General features: G+C 46.2%; 1 protein-coding gene across 1 annotated transcript in view; it reads left to right on the top strand.

Annotated features, from left to right (window-relative positions):
* Window positions 1–16480, top strand: part of Serac1 (serine active site containing 1) — a 38380-nt gene extending 21900 nt beyond the window's left edge. The window contains exons 10-17 of the mRNA XM_051164059.1: window positions 339–501; window positions 3027–3177; window positions 8715–8856; window positions 10008–10102; window positions 11194–11291; window positions 12186–12368; window positions 15350–15493; window positions 16056–16480. Of these exons, the coding sequence (XP_051020016.1) occupies window positions 339–501; window positions 3027–3177; window positions 8715–8856; window positions 10008–10102; window positions 11194–11291; window positions 12186–12368; window positions 15350–15493; window positions 16056–16192 (1113 nt within the window). The 3' untranslated portion in view covers window positions 16193–16480. The remainder of the gene's footprint in view (window positions 1–338; window positions 502–3026; window positions 3178–8714; window positions 8857–10007; window positions 10103–11193; window positions 11292–12185; window positions 12369–15349; window positions 15494–16055) is intronic.

Raw genomic sequence — 16480 nt, 5'->3', positions numbered from 1 at the left:
TACTCCACTGGGAAGTATGCTAGGTGTAGTGTCCAGTTGCCAATGATGGTTGAAGTTAAACCCATCTGGTGTGGGCGGTTGCAGGAATTTGCATTTCCAGCTGTCATCCTCACCCACACCTGTGGAAGCACTGTCCTCGAGCCTCTGAACTTGACGCTTTAACCTGACTGAAGTGCATGGCTGTATTTAGCCAACGTTGACTCCAACTGTGGTTTGGTAACTAAGCAGGAAGAAGAGGGACTGTACTGTCCTAGCACAGGAGGTGACGTGGGAGTTTACCCCACTGAGGTGTGAGATGAACTTTACAGTGTAATGGGAGCTCTGTTAACTTTTTCTAGATCCCCTCACACTGTGACCACATTGAAGCAGGCGGGGGCTTGCAGCTGCTGCAGAGGCTCTACCACCTTCACAAGGACTGCCCCAAAGTACAGAGAAACATCATGAGGGTCATTGGAAACATGGCCCTGAACGAGCATCTCCACCCTGCTATAGTGCGCTCAGGTAACAGCTTGGCATGCGCTGAGGGTGCTGGGTCCAGCCCGCTGGTCTGACACTGCCTCACCGTATGCTGCGTTGTTTTCCAATAGACTTAAAGCTCTGTGTAGGGTTTTCTTAGGTCCTTTATGACATGTTGCTAGAGTCGCCAGTGTTGCACACTAAGGAATCAGCACGCAGAGCCATCTGGGAGAGCAGGTTTTGACGTGAAGATTGTTGGATTGTTGAGGTGATTGTTGAACCAGCTGTTCAAATAAGTGAGCCTGTGGGGGACATTCCCATTCAAGGCACTACAACACAACAACAACAACACACACACACACACACACACACACACACACACACACACACACACACACACACACACCCAGAGTGTAAAGATTCATGTACATATATACATTAGAAACTGAACTGACACAAGATAATCTTTAGATCAGCAGTATTTATTTATCTGTTTAAGCATTTATTTATTTAATTATTTTGAGATGGGGGTCTCACTCTGTAGCCCTGCCTGGCTTGGAACCCACTATGTATACCAGGCTAGCCTGGCACTCACAGATGCTCCTGCCTGGGACTAAAGGCATGCATGAATGTTTTGGCTGTATGTAAGCCTGTGCACCACATTTATGCTGGGTGCTGTGAGAGCCACTGGAGCTGGATTACAGACAGTTGTAAGACACCATATGGGTGCTGGGAATTGAACCTGCATCTTCTTAAGGGTAGCCAGTGCTTTCAACCCCCAGATCAGCAGATTTTAATTTTAATGAAATCAAATTCAGAAATCAGAAAACTTCCTGAGAGGCATGAAATGACCAGTGTGTTCGCCCTTTCGAGCTAAGTGTGGCCTCTGTCACATCCATGGGTTTTTACAACTCTTGGAAAGTGCCAAAGTGCCAAAGCTCCTCTACTTTCCTTCCTCCTTCATACTGGGAGTGAGCACGGCCTCTTTCTCCCTCCCACCTTCAGACTGGCCTTGAACTCACTCTGTAGCTGAGGACAGCCCTCAACTCCTGACAGCCCTGCCACCAGCTGCTGAGTGCTGGACTTCTAGCCATGTGGCACTTTTTAAAAACAGCTTTTTGGGGCTGGAGAGATGGCTCAGCAGTTAAGGGCACTGACTGCTCTTCCAGAGATTCTGAGTTCAATTCCTAGCAACCACATGGTGGCTCACAACCATCTATAATGTAATCTGATGCCCTCTTCTGGCCTGCAGGTGTGTATGCATGCAGACCACTATATATAATAATAAATAACTTCAAACACTCCCACCCCCCCAAAAAAAAACCCCAGTTTTTTAAGCTGGTGACTTAGATCACTGACTTGAACCTCACTTGTCAGTTGTCTTGAGTTGGAATAAGAGTTTTAATTTGTATATGTGGAAACTGTGGGCTTTTTCAGCAGACCAAGCATGCACGCATAGCTATTATCTCAGTCTTGGTGCAGATGTGTAGAGGACCATAATGCTTAGAGGACAGTTCCCTTAATAAGTGCAGTACTATAGTCTCAAAAGTTGCCAGAATAGATTCCTAGTGTTCTCACTACCAAAAAAAAAAAAAAAAAAAAGGTATGTGCTGTTATGCACACTGAATACATACTTTAAAACAGTATAGTGGGCTGGTGAGATTGTCCAGTAGGTAAGTATCCCTGCTGCCTAGCCTGGTAATATGCGTTCTGTCCCCAGGACCCATGTGGGTGGAAGGCACACATGAGAGATAGTTCCCTCATACAAGCTAATGCTGATTGGAGCTGGGCTGGGAGATCAGTTCAGAGCGGTGAGGTAACTTCACCGAGGTTCCACAGCACAGAGGGGCACAGAAATTTGATCCCCGGCCTCTCTGACCTCAAGATCCATACTCTGCTTTAATGTGTATGTTTATTACATATATACACACATAGAATATATACAAGTAGGTACCTGAACATACTTAGGAAAACAGACACAGCAAAAACAGTTGAACTACCTTCCTACAGAGCCCTCGGACTTGCCTGCCTCCTGAGAGCTAATGACCACTGATGAGCTTGGTGTCCTGTATCTTTCCAGATCTTTGAGTGCTCTTGTGTGTATGTGTGCATGCGTGCACTTTTGTAATATGTATGAAATCATGCTTCCTCAGTTTCTTTTAAAAATAGCATTTTTCCCTTCTGGACTGGAGGTGTGATAAGGATTTCATCAAATTCATCAAGAGATAGTTTCTTTCTTTGCAGTCAGGGTTGTTGACGTGATTATGGATCGTCATGTCAACTCTCTGAATCTTAGGTCCCCTTCATGGCATTTTGTCCTCTTCCAAGCTCACCTGCAGTAACTGCAGTGTATGTGTACTTTCTGTGTAGGAAGACACCTCTTGTACACTTCCTACCCGCGAGCCCTCAGGGGGCTGTGCTTGGGCTGTCACAGAATCTGTCTTAAGACAGAATCAAGCTAGAGTAGCTGGGCTTCCTCACCGAGGACCGGCCCTCCAGGCTGGCCTTGCACTGTCCTTTTCCCACTTGAAGCGTCTCCCCGTATTTAGTGCACCTGTTCTTTTCCTCAGGCTGGGTTTCTATAATGGCAGAAGCTTTGAAATCCTTCCACATTATGGAGGCCTCCCATGCTGCCAGAACCCTGGCTAATCTAGACCGGGAAACCGTGCGTGAGAAATACCAGGACGGGGTGTACGTGCTCCACCCCCAGTGTCGGACAAGGTGAGCATCGCGTGGGTTTAAGTGGCCATCGGGCTCTGTTTTGTTTTTATTTGGAAAGTGATTTATGTGTAAGTGAAAGAGAGGAAAAGACCCCCAAAAGGAGGTCCAAGACATAGCACGTACCCATGTCTGCAGGCTGGCCGTCCCTCTTCTGTTCTCCCGGGCTCCAGCCTAGCTATGCTCAGGACTAGGAAAGAGCCATGAAGGGAAGGAACACACAGACCAGCCACCCAGCCACAGCAGCCTGGACCCCTTCTCTGAACTTGATGAGGGTGAGGGGAGAGACTGCAGAGCCCCAGGGAGAGACCAGCTGAGGGGCCTCCTTGCCCACATGCCTCCTTGAACCCGGCATTTCTTAAGTCAGTCTGGGGTGTACAATATTTCTTTGACCCTGACTCCAAGTCTATCCTCACAGGGAATTAGACACAGCAGTGAGTTCCTTCACTGCCTCCAGCTCCTTCAGTCTGACTGGAGGAGACGGTGGCAGGCCTCTCCCTCTGTCTCCATCTCCCAAATTTGGGAGGATGAAGGGCTGTCAGAACCCTGCTCCCATAACCATCAGCTTGGGGCGCCTGCCCCACAGCACCCCGTTCTGGGGGAGCTCCGTTCCACTCTTCAGATGGGAGCAAAGCAGGATGAGCAGTGGGAGCAGGGAGCTTTGTGCTGGGCGAGCCAGGATGAGAAACCACCAACATCAACTTCAGAGACCCGAGGCCACAGGATCCAAGGTCCTCCTGCGGAAGATCTTTAAAAAAAAAGCCTCTGGGAAAAGAAATATGGTTTCATTGGTCCAGTCTAACAGGCAAATAAATGTTATAATGAAGAGGTGGCAGGCAGACTTCTGTGAGTTCAAGGCAGCCTGGTGTACAAAGGGAGTCCAGGACAGCCAGAGCTATTACACAGAGAAACCCTGTCTTGAAAACACAAAACAAAGTTACAATGAACAATGCAATCCCAGTTCTGTCTCAAAAAGGAGTAAGAGTTTATTTTGAGCTGAGTGAGTGACCATGGCTCTGACTTCAGTTGCCTGGGATGACATGTCCCGGAGTCAAATTCTATAGTCACAAAACACAAGGAAAGTCATGAGTCAATACATTCAGATGGATGGGGAACTGCAAAGTAGGGACGAACTCCTGGCATAGGCTTTGGTGTTGCCTTCGGTTAGTGGAGACACTAGGGACTATTTGGGGACATCTGAGAAAAATCAAATCACTTTTTTCCTTCACACTAAAATCATTTCTGTAAAAAACAACAAAAATTTCATTTGTTTTTAAAAGCCTCCACAATAGAAAGGAAAGATGCGGAGCAAAGACACCCCCTTGTGGTTTAAGGTGTAAGTGGTAGAGGAAACTGAACAACAAAGAAAACAGTTAAACCATCAGGCTTTTTTTTTTTTTTTTTTGAAAGGTCCTTTGATTAAGGAATAAAAACAGAAGCTGTGCTCTCTCAGCTACCTTTCTCTTTCTGGAAATGTGAAGTTTTAGGCCTGTAGATGGGAAGTCTGGCTTTAGTTCTGTGCCCCCAGGGTGTTGCTATAGAAAGCTCGACCACATACATGTGTTCTTTAACCTTTACCTGCTGCACACCTTAGGTCACACTGTCACTTGCCAGGCCTGTCCTTTTTCTTTTTTGGAAAAACTCTTTAGGTCAGAATCTTCCTTTACGATACAGATTTTCATGTCAACTTAACCAAAAACTATTTTAATGTTTGGTACTTCTTTCTTGTACTTGATGGATCCTTTCTGCCTTACAAAAGTTTTGGGTTTAGAAAAATATTTTCTTAGTCATGCAATGGTGGCACACACCTTTAGTCCCAGCACTCAGGAGGCAGAGGCAGATGTATCTCTATGAATTCAGGGCCAGCCTGGTCTACAGAGTGAGTTCCAGGACAGCCAAGGGTACAGAGAGACCCTGTCTCAAAAAACAAAACAACAACAAAGAAATGAAGGAAGGAAAGAAAATCTTTTCTTGACATATAAATAGTTACTTCCTGAACAGGTTAAGTCCAGTTGCAGACGTGTTGTATATAGCCTTTACTAAAAAGCACCAACTTTCCGTTTGGCAACCAAAAGGATCAAAGTCTGGCATCTCTGCCTTCACTTTGTCTCCTGACTCTGGGGCATGCTCCTGCCTGGGTCTGGTAGGCTTGTTAATGCTATTGAGTCTATGCAAGTGACCTCAGACCCTTCTGAGCTGACGGCACAGGGTTAGTTATTGTCCTGAGCTTCTAGTCACGATGCACTCTGAGGACACCCAGAGCCCTCAGGGCCACCCAGATGAGGACAGTCATCCTGGAGGGCAGGGCTGTTCCCTGGAGAGTGGGTAGCGACCACTTGAGGACCTGCGTCTTCTCCAGCAACGGGGACTTCTTAGACCTGCCTGCCTGTAGAGCCCAGACTCAGACAGCGATCAAGGGCTTACCTTGACCAGGATGGTTTAGTTTTACACGTTGCTTGTCTCTTGTCCCAGCTTTCCTTTAACCTTAAAGTCATGTCTGCACCCCAGCGATGGGCTTTGGGGCACTGGGCTCCTTTACTAGCCCTTCCCAATGCCACACCCATGGAACTTTCTGAGCAGCTGAACTTGGCGTGCTGGTCCTGTGGAAGCTAAGCTTTTATCCTAAAATTCCCAGTACACGTGAACTAAAAGGAACCTGGGCTAATTTTATGTGATCACTTAGGAGCTAATTTGGACTGAATGCTTTTGAGGGAGCGTTACCATGTAACATACCATGTAGCATACATGTAACATACCAGTAATACAAAGAAACATGTACATTGATAAACTAAGAAAATACAACCTTTATGTTAAAACTACAAAGCAAAGCAAATTCACCAGTTTTAAAAGATGCAAGAAACTAAAATTTTAACATAATAAATTATAATCACCTTTTAGTTTGGCTAAACTCTAAAATCTTTTATTCTTGCTATTTTCTTTTTTCTTAAAGATTTATTTATTTATTTATTATATATACAATGTTCTGCCTGCACACCAGAAGAAGGCATGAGATCACATTATAGGTGATTGTAAGCCACCATGTGGTTGCTGGGAATTGAACTCAGGACCTCTGAAAGAACAGTCAGTGCTCTTAACTACTGAGCCATCTCTCCAGCCTCTATTCTTGCTATTTTCTTAAATAAACCTCATTGTTGCCTAGATTTAAAGGGACTTTGTCTTTTTGTTTTGTTGATTTGTTTTTTGGGGGACTTTTTTTTTTTTTTTTTTTGAGACAGGGTTCCTCTCTGTAACCTTGGCTGTCCTGGACTCGCTTTGTAGACCATGCTGACCTCAAACTCACAGTGATCCACCTGACTCTGCCTTCCAAGTGCTGGGATTAAAGGGGTGCACCACCATGTCTGGCGGGACTTTGTCTTAATTAGGGTTTTATTGCTGTGAAGAGACACCGTGATCACAACTCTTATAAAGGAAAACATTTAATTTCAGAGGTTTAGTCCACTATCATCATGGCAGGAAGCATGGCAGCATCCGGGCAGACATAGTGCTGGAGGAGCCAAGAGGTCTACGTCTTGATCTAGGAGGAGCCTGGATGTGTTTCACACTGGGAAGAGCTTGAACATTTAAGACCTTAAAGCCACACCCTCCACAGTGACATATTTCCTCCAACCAGGCCACACCTCCTCATAGTGCCACTCCCTATGGCCATGCATTCAAACACATGAGTCTATGGGGCCCATACCTATTTAAATGACCACAGTATCTTTTGTATTTTTTTGTTTGTTTGTTTCATTCCAGTTTAATAATTAATTCTTATATATCTGTGCTTTAGGGAGAATGAGCTGAGATAGCCACCTTCCTGGGCTTAGAGAACATAGTAGTAGGAAAAAAAAAAAAAAAAAAAAAAGCCCAAATCCCTAAAAGTTAGACCAAGAGACAAAAAACCTCCTTTTTTAAGTCCCAAAGAATAGGAACCAACAGGCCAAAATGACACCACACAATTACATGAAATTAGCAGTTACAAGGAACACAGACTGAAAGAACACAGCTACAACGCAGTTACAGTGAACCAGGGTGCACCAGAGAAACAAGGTAGAAGTGAGCTAGATGTAAGAGGGGCCCAGAGAAATACACTGTGGCAGCAGGTGACTTGGTCCCCAGGCCTGGGCTGGCATCTCTGTCCATTGTAGGAGCTGTCGGCAGAGGGAGGGGACTCCCTTGCTCACAGAGATGTGAAGTCAGAACACCCTGCTTTGTAGCTCAGTGTGGTGCTCAGTAATTCTGAAAACCCCAGAAGGTCCTGAAACCTCACGTCACAGTCTTTAATCCAGCTTTTACCCAGGGAGTATAAGCCGTTCATTGACTCTTCTGTTCCATGTGGGGGTCACTGGAGAGTGAGGCGTGACAGGGAGGGAAAGGCCAGGTCGGAGACGGGTAGGAAAGTTCCATTCTTTAGACTTTGTCTACAATTTTGATACAACCTCTAAACTATTGTTAATTCGGAGGCAGAGGCAGGTGGATCTCTGTGAGTTCGAGGCCAACCTGGTCTACAAAGCAAATGCAGGACAGTCAAGGCTACACAGAGAAACCCTGTCTTGAAAAACCAAAAAACAAAATAAAACAAAACAACAAAAAATGGTAGCTTCCTAAACATTCATTAGTTTAATAATGGATTAGCAATTTTATCATTAATTTTGTGAGTTTAAATTTCACCCATGATTTTCTTCTGCTGCCTAAGACTTTTAGTGCCATATACGTGAACACACATGGATGTCAGATGGCTCCCAGGCCTTACAATTTGAATTGATGTCATTACTAAACATTAAACCAGCTGGAGAAGAAAATGAGGGTTTCTGTAAACGTTTTCCCTCTCCTTGGATTTGTCTCCCATTTCAGTGTCTTTTTTTTTGTTTGTTTGTTTGTTTCCTTCTCTCTCCCCACTGTAACCCTCCATGCTAGCTGGTGGGCTTTGAGTTTGACTCAGAGTACATGCTGCCTATGGGAGCAGCCCCCCCTCCGTCTCTCCCTGACGTTCATTCTAACCAACATGACTCAGGGTTGTGAGGGAGGGCGAGGCACTGGGTGAGCACTGTTATGTGCGGCTTTCTGGGTGAGCACCGAAGTTTCCTTCCAACCCTGGAATGAGGTGCGTTACCAGGTTTCCCCCTAGGCCACTCCATGTCCTTGGAAGGTCCCTGGACACTCCTCACGCACAGTGACTTTGCCGTTATATTACCATATTCTTGTCTACTCTCTTCCTACTGTAATTGGTTTGTGGGATGTTTTTATAGACTGACTTCAAGGGTGATCTCATGGTGGCATCACCCACGTGATGAATCTTGGAGCTCACTATAAACGCTGGGGTTGGGCTGCGTGGCTAACTGTGTCTATTTTCACTGACTGTGTAGTGAACGTATTCTGTGTCTTTGTCACAATTCCCCTGGTTCCTAAGTAACCCTGTGTTGATAAAGTCTCCATACGTCACGTCAGCCGGCTGAAGCCCTCCAGAGAGAATGCCGTTCAGCTTGCCACAGGAGTAATGCGTTTATTCTGCTTCTTTCTAAAACTCTCTTTCCTCTTAGTCAGCCCATTAAAGCCGATGTCCTTTTTATTCATGGCCTTATGGGAGCAGCGTTTAAAACCTGGCGCCAACAGGACAGTGAGCGGACTCTGACTGAAAATGCTTTGGTGGATGAAGACAGGTACACCACATGCTGGCCCAAGGTAAGAAGCAGCCGCTGTGACTGCCGCGCATGCGCTGCCGCTACCACTGCCGCGCTGTCTCCTGCCACTGGGGTTTCTCTTTCCCTTGGAGACACTTGGAGGATATTACGTCATCAGCTGTGATCCTGCCTTGACTGCTTTCTGTTTAGGGTGTATTCTGTGACTCCATTAGTAAAAAAAGCAGGGTAATCATTCACTTTGTTGATGCATAATTTAAAAATACAGCCAGCCGGGTGTGATGCACGCTTGTAATCCTATCACTCAGGAGGCAGAGGCAGGCGGATCGCTATGAGTTCGAGGCCAACCTGGTCTACTAAGTGAGTTCTGTACAGCCAAGGCTACACAGAGAAACCTTGTCTCCAAAAAAGAAAAAAGACAGCCATAATTTACTTATAATAGCGAATTTTATGACCTTAACGATGATAAATATAGAAAAACTTGGGTGATTAGTGTTCTCCTTCGCATTTCTTCCATGATATTTCCTCCAAAGAACCTCAACTCTGCAATGAGTCATGGGATGAAGTTTGTTCAAAGTCCACACAGGGTAATGCTGCCTGTGTGTGAATAGTTCCCAGGGCTCCACACCCTCCCACTTATGTAGAAAGAATGGATGTTCTTCTCCCCAGGGATGCTAAAGGCTGGAGGGGTCAGGCCCAGGTCCCAGTGCATGCCAGCCAAAGTAACAGTCTGTTCTGAGATAAAGCTTTCTACTAACTGCTAAAAGCCTCCCAGACAAGTCTTGATTTTGACAACTGCAGACTAAAACTGACAGTGTTCTCACACCTTCATTTGCCTTTGTTGTAAATATTGATGGCATTTTATGACCAGAGATGTAAAAAGATAATTGTTAAAAATATTTTAATTTATGTGCGTTGGTGTGAGGGTGTCAGATCTTAGAATTACAGACAGTGTGAGCTGCCATGCGGGTGCTGGGAATTGAACCCCGGTCCTTTGAAAGAGCAGGCAGTGCTCTTAACCACTGAGCTATCTCTCCAGCCCCAATAATTTTTTTAAAATCATCACCTCCCAACTGTATTCCAGTGTCATCTGTGGTGTCTGCTGCAGGAGGCCTTGGTTACAGAGAGCAATTCCTAGGAAGTAGCTGGATGGGGAAGTGCCTGCTTATCTCATTAGCCTTTTGTTTTACTTAGACATGGCTAGCAAAAGACTGTCCTGCGCTTCGCATTATATCTGTGGAGTACGACACCAGCCTCAGTGACTGGAGAGCAAGGTGCCCTATGGACAGGTAACAGTAGAGGGTACCAGATGGGAGGGAGGGAAGGAGGGAGGACACAGCGGCACATAGACCCTCGGCTGCGGGAGGACGCTTTTATTGTTTAAATCAAGGCAGGGTTTACTCTTTAAGAGCATGTCAGGTAAGTGCTCCAGACCTCTACCTTCTGGAAGGCGTTAGCTTTTAGTGCGTAATAAATAGTAACCAGTAAGAAAGAGTGGTAGAATTCAGCACCGTGTGTAACCTGACATGTCTTATCACTCTTGTAGTAGTAAAGGACCCCAGATCACTCACTGTCAAAGCCTTCACTTCTGCTGGAAGTAAAAGTGGTAGTTGCTTGTGAATTCACCATCCTACAGGCTGAGGGAAGCTCATGGAAAAAGATCCCGAGCCATTTTGACCTGTGTCTTTTTTATGTCCTAAGGAGCAATTCCTTCCTGGTGTCCAGGAGCCAGATAGTAGCCTAGTCCCACCTTTGGCTCACTGTACAGTGCCGCTGAGTCATTCGGTGTCTAGGAAGCTTTGCTCACAGAGAGCTGATCAGCTGGTGACTTAACAGGGTGCTTGATGAGCAGACCTCACATAGGTGCCCAGCCCACCTGTTGTCTCTCAGAGGGGCAATGGGAACCTTTGTTCTCAACAAAGGCGTTACAGGTAAACTGTGCCATGAAGTTAAGTTCCCTTTTGGCCTGACTCTCTGATGATCATTTCCTGGTATTTGTACATAAACCCAATTGATGAAAACGTAAACGCAAGTAGGAGTTAACCCAGACAGCCGAGGCTCTGGGACATCTTTATTGTCAGGCCAAGGATGAAAAGGGACTCCTGTACCTAACTCCTCAGGGCAGCTGGGATGAGCCCCACGATTAACCTGTCAAATTGCCAAACCTATTTGATATTGTCTAGTGTATGAGTGACCGGTTGTGGGCTTAGAAAGTCCTATGTTAGTGTTAGTAAGTTTCAGAGAGAGAATAAGGTTGGCGTAGCCTGCACTCGAGAAAGCGAGCCGATAGCATTGCACATTCCTGTCTTAGGTGAGTTAGGTAGCAGGAGCTGGGGGATGGGTGCCTCCCGTCATGCCTGCTATTTTCGTTTTTGTTCAGAAAGTCCATTGCATTCAGAAGCGACGAACTTCTTAGCAAGCTCAGAGCGGCTGGTGTTGGGGATAGGCCAGTGATCTGGGTATCACACAGCATGGGAGGTAAGGATGCTTTCGTCTTCATAGAGTGGCCATCATGAGGAGGTTGTCAGGGTTGCGGCCATCCCACTTCTGCTCTGTGTGTTCTACTTGCTAGTCTCCCCACACCAAGTCACTGCTTTAGCTAAGAGTGTTAAGGTTACTGCTGTCCTCCATGCCATTTGCTTTTCTAGAAGGGATGGCTCATAAGACACAGGGTGGGTGGGAGGGCAGGGATCCGTACTTGGTGGTCTCATGTGGTTGTGAGTCAGCATCCGACTGTGGGGGTGTTTATCACGAGGCTCAGGGAAGCCAGCATTGCCACAGGCTTCAGGGACCTCCCTTTCTTCCCGTCTCTGCCGCTAACATTGCTGACTGTTGCCTGTGCTGCCAAGGCACAATCACAGCTTCTCTGTGCCTGGCTGCTGTGCTTTGGGCCTTGCCCAGCCCCAGGCTAGGGTGTCTGACTAAGAGTGGCTTAGGCTGAGCCTCAGCCACGGCCCTTTGCTTGGAAAGGTGGATGTAGCCCTCTGCTTCTCAAAACCCACGGGCCTCAGCCCTAAGGTCTTTGCATTTCCTAGCTAGGGATGGAGGACAGTGGTTAGGTCCTCGTGGAGGCCTTTCCCGTAGCAGCCGAACTTCCTTGGTGGGACCTGTGACTGGGTGTGGGCTTCAGTGAGCAGGGCCTGACTTGTCTCACAGAGGCAGCTAATCTATGGGGGGAGGGTCTGTGCCACAAAGACTCACATTGATACATTCTCTGGTAGGGTTATTTTAAAGGCTTTTTCCTTTTGCTGGAGGAAATTATTTAAATTTTAAAGCATCTCTGTCTTGTTTGCTTGTTCTTTTTTTTTTTTTAAGCAAGTAGTAGAGGAAGGAAAAACTTTACTCTCTCTCCTCTTTCTTCTCTGTGGCTAGGTCTTCTTGTCAAAAAGATGCTGTTGGAAGCCTCTAAGAACCCAGAGCTGAGCGCTGTTATAAACAACACCAGAGGAATAATTTTCTACAGCGTCCCTCACCACGGGTCACGCCTTGCTGAGTACTCTGTTAACATTCGATATCTTCTCTTTCCCTCTTTGGAAGTCAAAGAACTCAGCAAAGGTAATGCTTCCTACTGTGAAGGAAACTGAGGTTGCAGACCGTTACATGCATGGAAAGAGGGGGAAAAAAACCAGTTTCTTCCCTAAATGTACTATCTTATTAAACTTGCATATAATTTTGTTTGGAGTGTCCCTGAACAGCTTTCGGGATAGCTCCATCTTTCAATAGCTCTTGTGTTCCTAGCCAGTTATCCACTCAGTACGGCTATAAGGCTGTTGTTTCAGCTATTTAAACCAGGGTATATTATGGCTTTTCTTCTGAGCTAGTAAACTGCCCTTTCCCATGATTCTGGAAAATCAGCAACTGTCAAAATATCCATGAACTTTTGAGTCATCATGTTTGTCATAAAGCACTGTTTTGTCATCGACACTTGATTTGTACCCAAGATATGATTGATTCTCTGTGTGCATGGAAGGATGTGCTCTTTGCTGCTTTGGACGGAGCAGTCTAAGAACCCGTGTTAGGCCCAGTCGCTGTGAGTATGGGCTTCAGCGTATTGTCTGTCTCAGTGATCTCAGCACAGTGGACAGTGGGGCCTGGCCGTCTTCTCCATTTGTTACTGAATTACCTGGCTCTGCACTTAGATCTGATATGTGCTTCCCATGAGCGGGTGGTTCTGGGCGAGATGTATGTGTGTTTAGTTATCACATGGTCCTGCTGAACTCATCCCATCGTGGATAGCCTAGCCTTGTTTTGCTGTTTGTCGGAAAATAAGATTCATCTGATGAGCACACAGCTGTCCCTCTGCGAGTGAGGAGCGTCTCCTCAGACCGTACAGCATTAGGGGGCGAAGGTAATTCTTTCAAGTTTTCTCGTCACTTAGTTATTGTGTTCCTTCCCCCCTCCCTGTTGGTGTGGTAGCATTGGGTAAGGCTTGATCTCGGCTCTCCTGGTGAGCCTGTGCACACGCGGTTGTGTGCTGGCAATGGCGGTCTTCTTCCTCCTGTAGTCTGGTTTCTACTTGTCTGGGGAAGACTTTACTTTCTCACTTTTGAAGGATGATTTTGCTGGATACAGTCCTCTTGGTTGGCAGTCTCTTTTTTCAGTACTTTGTATATGTCGTGCCATTCTTTTCTTGGTGTTAGACGTTTGTAAACATTTTGCCTTGGTAATGTTTATTCGTTGAGCATCTGGGGCGGGGGTGTTCTTCTGAGCTTTGTACATGGATGTCTGTACCCCTGAATGTTTAGAGCTTTGGCTCTTACCAGGTTTCTATTGACTTTCACATTTTTTTCCACCTTCTTGAGTTTCCATAGTATGAATCTTTTTTTCCTTTTCCTTTCCCTGTTTGACGGAGTTCAAAATAAGACCTAGTCAAGCTCTGTGGTTCTTTTTTTCCTCATTCTTATCTTTACAGAAACTCTTGTAATTTTATTTTGAGTTTCAAGTTCTGATTGGTTGTTTATGATTTCTGTCACTGGTCAATTTCTCATTGAGATTCTGAATTGTTTTTGTGTGTATGTGTACATATACATGTGTTCCTCACACATGGGAGTACAAAGGCCACCCAGAACTCCAAGTTAGGGATGTGGTGCTGGGAACTAATTCAGGTCCTCTATAGGGGCAGTGTGTGTTCTTTCCTACTGATCATCTCTCTAGTTCTGTTGTTTAATCTTTATGCTCTCACCTCTCACTGAGTTTCCTCAGGTTATTCATTTTATTTTATTTTTGGTTTTTCGACACAGGGTTTCTCTGCGTAGCGTAGCCTTGGCTGACCTGGACTTGCTTTGTAGACCAGGCTGGCCTTGAACTCACAGAGATCTGTCTGCCTTCGCCTCCCGAGTGCTGGGATTAAAGGCGTGCGCCACCACGCCCGGCCTTTCTCAGGCTATTTTTAATTTCTTTGTAGCGACTTCATAGATTTCCTTTGACTCTACTTCTGGATAATTACTTTTTTCCTTCATTGTGTTACACTTTCCTTAATAATGTGTCCCCGTGTGTTTAGGGTACTGCTCATCCATCCCAGTTTTATGAGGGACCTGAGGAATGAACACAGTAATGCTGGCGTCCACAGAACAGGGGCCTGGGGGCGTAGAACCCGATATCTTTCCTAGATCCCATAGGATAACTTGGGCTTGAAGTGATGGTAACCGGAGACACAGACCTGTGGGGCCCAGATGACTCCTCTCCAGGTCTCAGGCGCTTCCTGGTGGTTAATACCTCAGCCATCTGCCATGACCATCATCCAGCTTAGTGTTCTTCCTTGTTTGGTGGTTTGTTCGTGTCTTCTTGTGTTGTGGTGTCGTTGTCTGTGATCTTATCAAGTGATTCTGAAGGTACTAGGGTGCTCTGGAGATTTCCTGTATCCCCCAGAAATGAGACTTCTGATGTCAATGTTCTTCCTGTTCTTCCCATTGCCCTCCCCCTAAACCCCAGCTAGGATTATAGCTGTGTGACCACACCTGGCTTTCTACACAGGTTCTCATGTGTTGTGAGTCAAGGTTCTCTAGAGGAACTGAAGTGATACACACACACAGAGTGGCTGACAGGTTATACAGTCCATCTAGCCCAGCAATGGCTGTCTCCTAATGTTCAGTCCATGAGGCTGGATTGGCTGTCTCAGCTGCTCCTCACTCTAGGTCAGAATCCTGAAAGAACAGGCTCTACTACCAGTGGGGCAAGGGGGGGGGGGCAGCAGGTAAAGGGCAAATCTTGTGTCCTCCTTGTCCTTTAGGCTCTCACTAGAAGGTGTGGCCCAGATTAAAGGCGGGTCCTCAAGTGATCTGATATAAGCTGGGGCTTCTTACCTTAAAGGATCCAGTTAGCTAAAACTCCCTCACAGGTGTGCCCAGTGGCTTGGGCTTTTAGTTAATTCCAGCTGTGATCAAGTTGACACCCTCAGGTTGGGGAGGCAGATGCTGTGCTGCCCCACCAGCTCTCCTGGGTCCGTTGATTATTAGCATCTGAATATCCTGAGGTAAACATAAATGCCTTTTATCCTGAAGTGTGAACAGAATGTGTCTTATTTTCTGATTTTACAGATTCTCCTGCACTTAAGATGCTCCAGGATGACTTTCTGGAGTTTGCAAAAGACAAAAACTTCCAGGTGCTGAATTTTGTGGAAACACAGCCAACATTTATCGGCAGCATGATTAAACTGCACATAGTGCCAGTGGAGTCAGCAGGTACTTACTCATGAGGCATGGTGGCTGTTGATGCTATTGATGGGACCTAGCATTTAATAGATGTCAGTTTTGATAGCCAGTGTCTTAGGGAAGTGGAGCAGAAAGGTTTTTTAAAAATCCAGAATCAAAGTCTATTATAATTTTTTAGTAACAGATTCAAATCCCCCTGCAGGCACACAGCCTGGATCAGCCTCTAGTCTTTATTTACTACATTAGATGTCAGTGGCTACTTGGGTAGCTCTAATGCACCAACTTGCAGTGAGGAGGGTGCCAAGCACTTCTGTGAGTCCTGCCTCTACACGTAGCCCCCCCCCCCCCACAAACACCCCTAGATTTGGGTCCCATCCAATTCTTAGAAGAACAGTAGAGTGATTTTTATTAGTGTACAGGGAAGTCTCTACAATGCTCGTGCCCAGGCTCTGCTTAGCACCATATGGAGATCTTAGGAAAAGCACAAACCGAGACTTCAACTTACTGGGCATTCATCTTCACAGAGAGCCTCAAAGTTCTGCTCAGGAGAGCTTGGCGTCCCTTGGCTTTGCTGACACTCTGCTTCCTTCAGATTTAGGAATTGGGGATCTGATTCCTGTGGATGTCAACCACTTGAACATTTGCAAGCCGAAGACAAAGGATTCTTTTTTGTACCAACGTACCCTGCAGTTCATCTGTGAAGCTTTAGCCAGAGATCTTGAAAACTGACAGCTACCTTCTTCCATTCCTCGTGTGAATACAGTGCAGGAAATGTGGCATATTCTCCTTCTCCTGCTAAGCTGGGCACTCACTGTGGCATCACCCCAGTCTGCACATGTGCCGCAGACAGCAGCTCTTCACACAAGCACGGGGAAATGTCCACGTAGACCTGGAGGTCACAGAGGAGGGGTTACACCGAGTTTCTGTGGTTTAAAAGAAACTCTGGGGGCCGGGCATGGTCGCGCATGCCTGTAATCCCAGCACTCGGGAGGCAGAGGCAGGTAGATCGCTGTGAGT

Source organism: Acomys russatus, chromosome 21 (assembly GCF_903995435.1).
Source record: "Acomys russatus chromosome 21, mAcoRus1.1, whole genome shotgun sequence".
NCBI classification, from domain to species: Eukaryota; Metazoa; Chordata; class Mammalia; order Rodentia; family Muridae; genus Acomys; species Acomys russatus.
The sequence above is the reverse complement of the archived record's forward strand: the minus strand, read 5'-3'. Positions and strand labels throughout refer to the sequence as shown.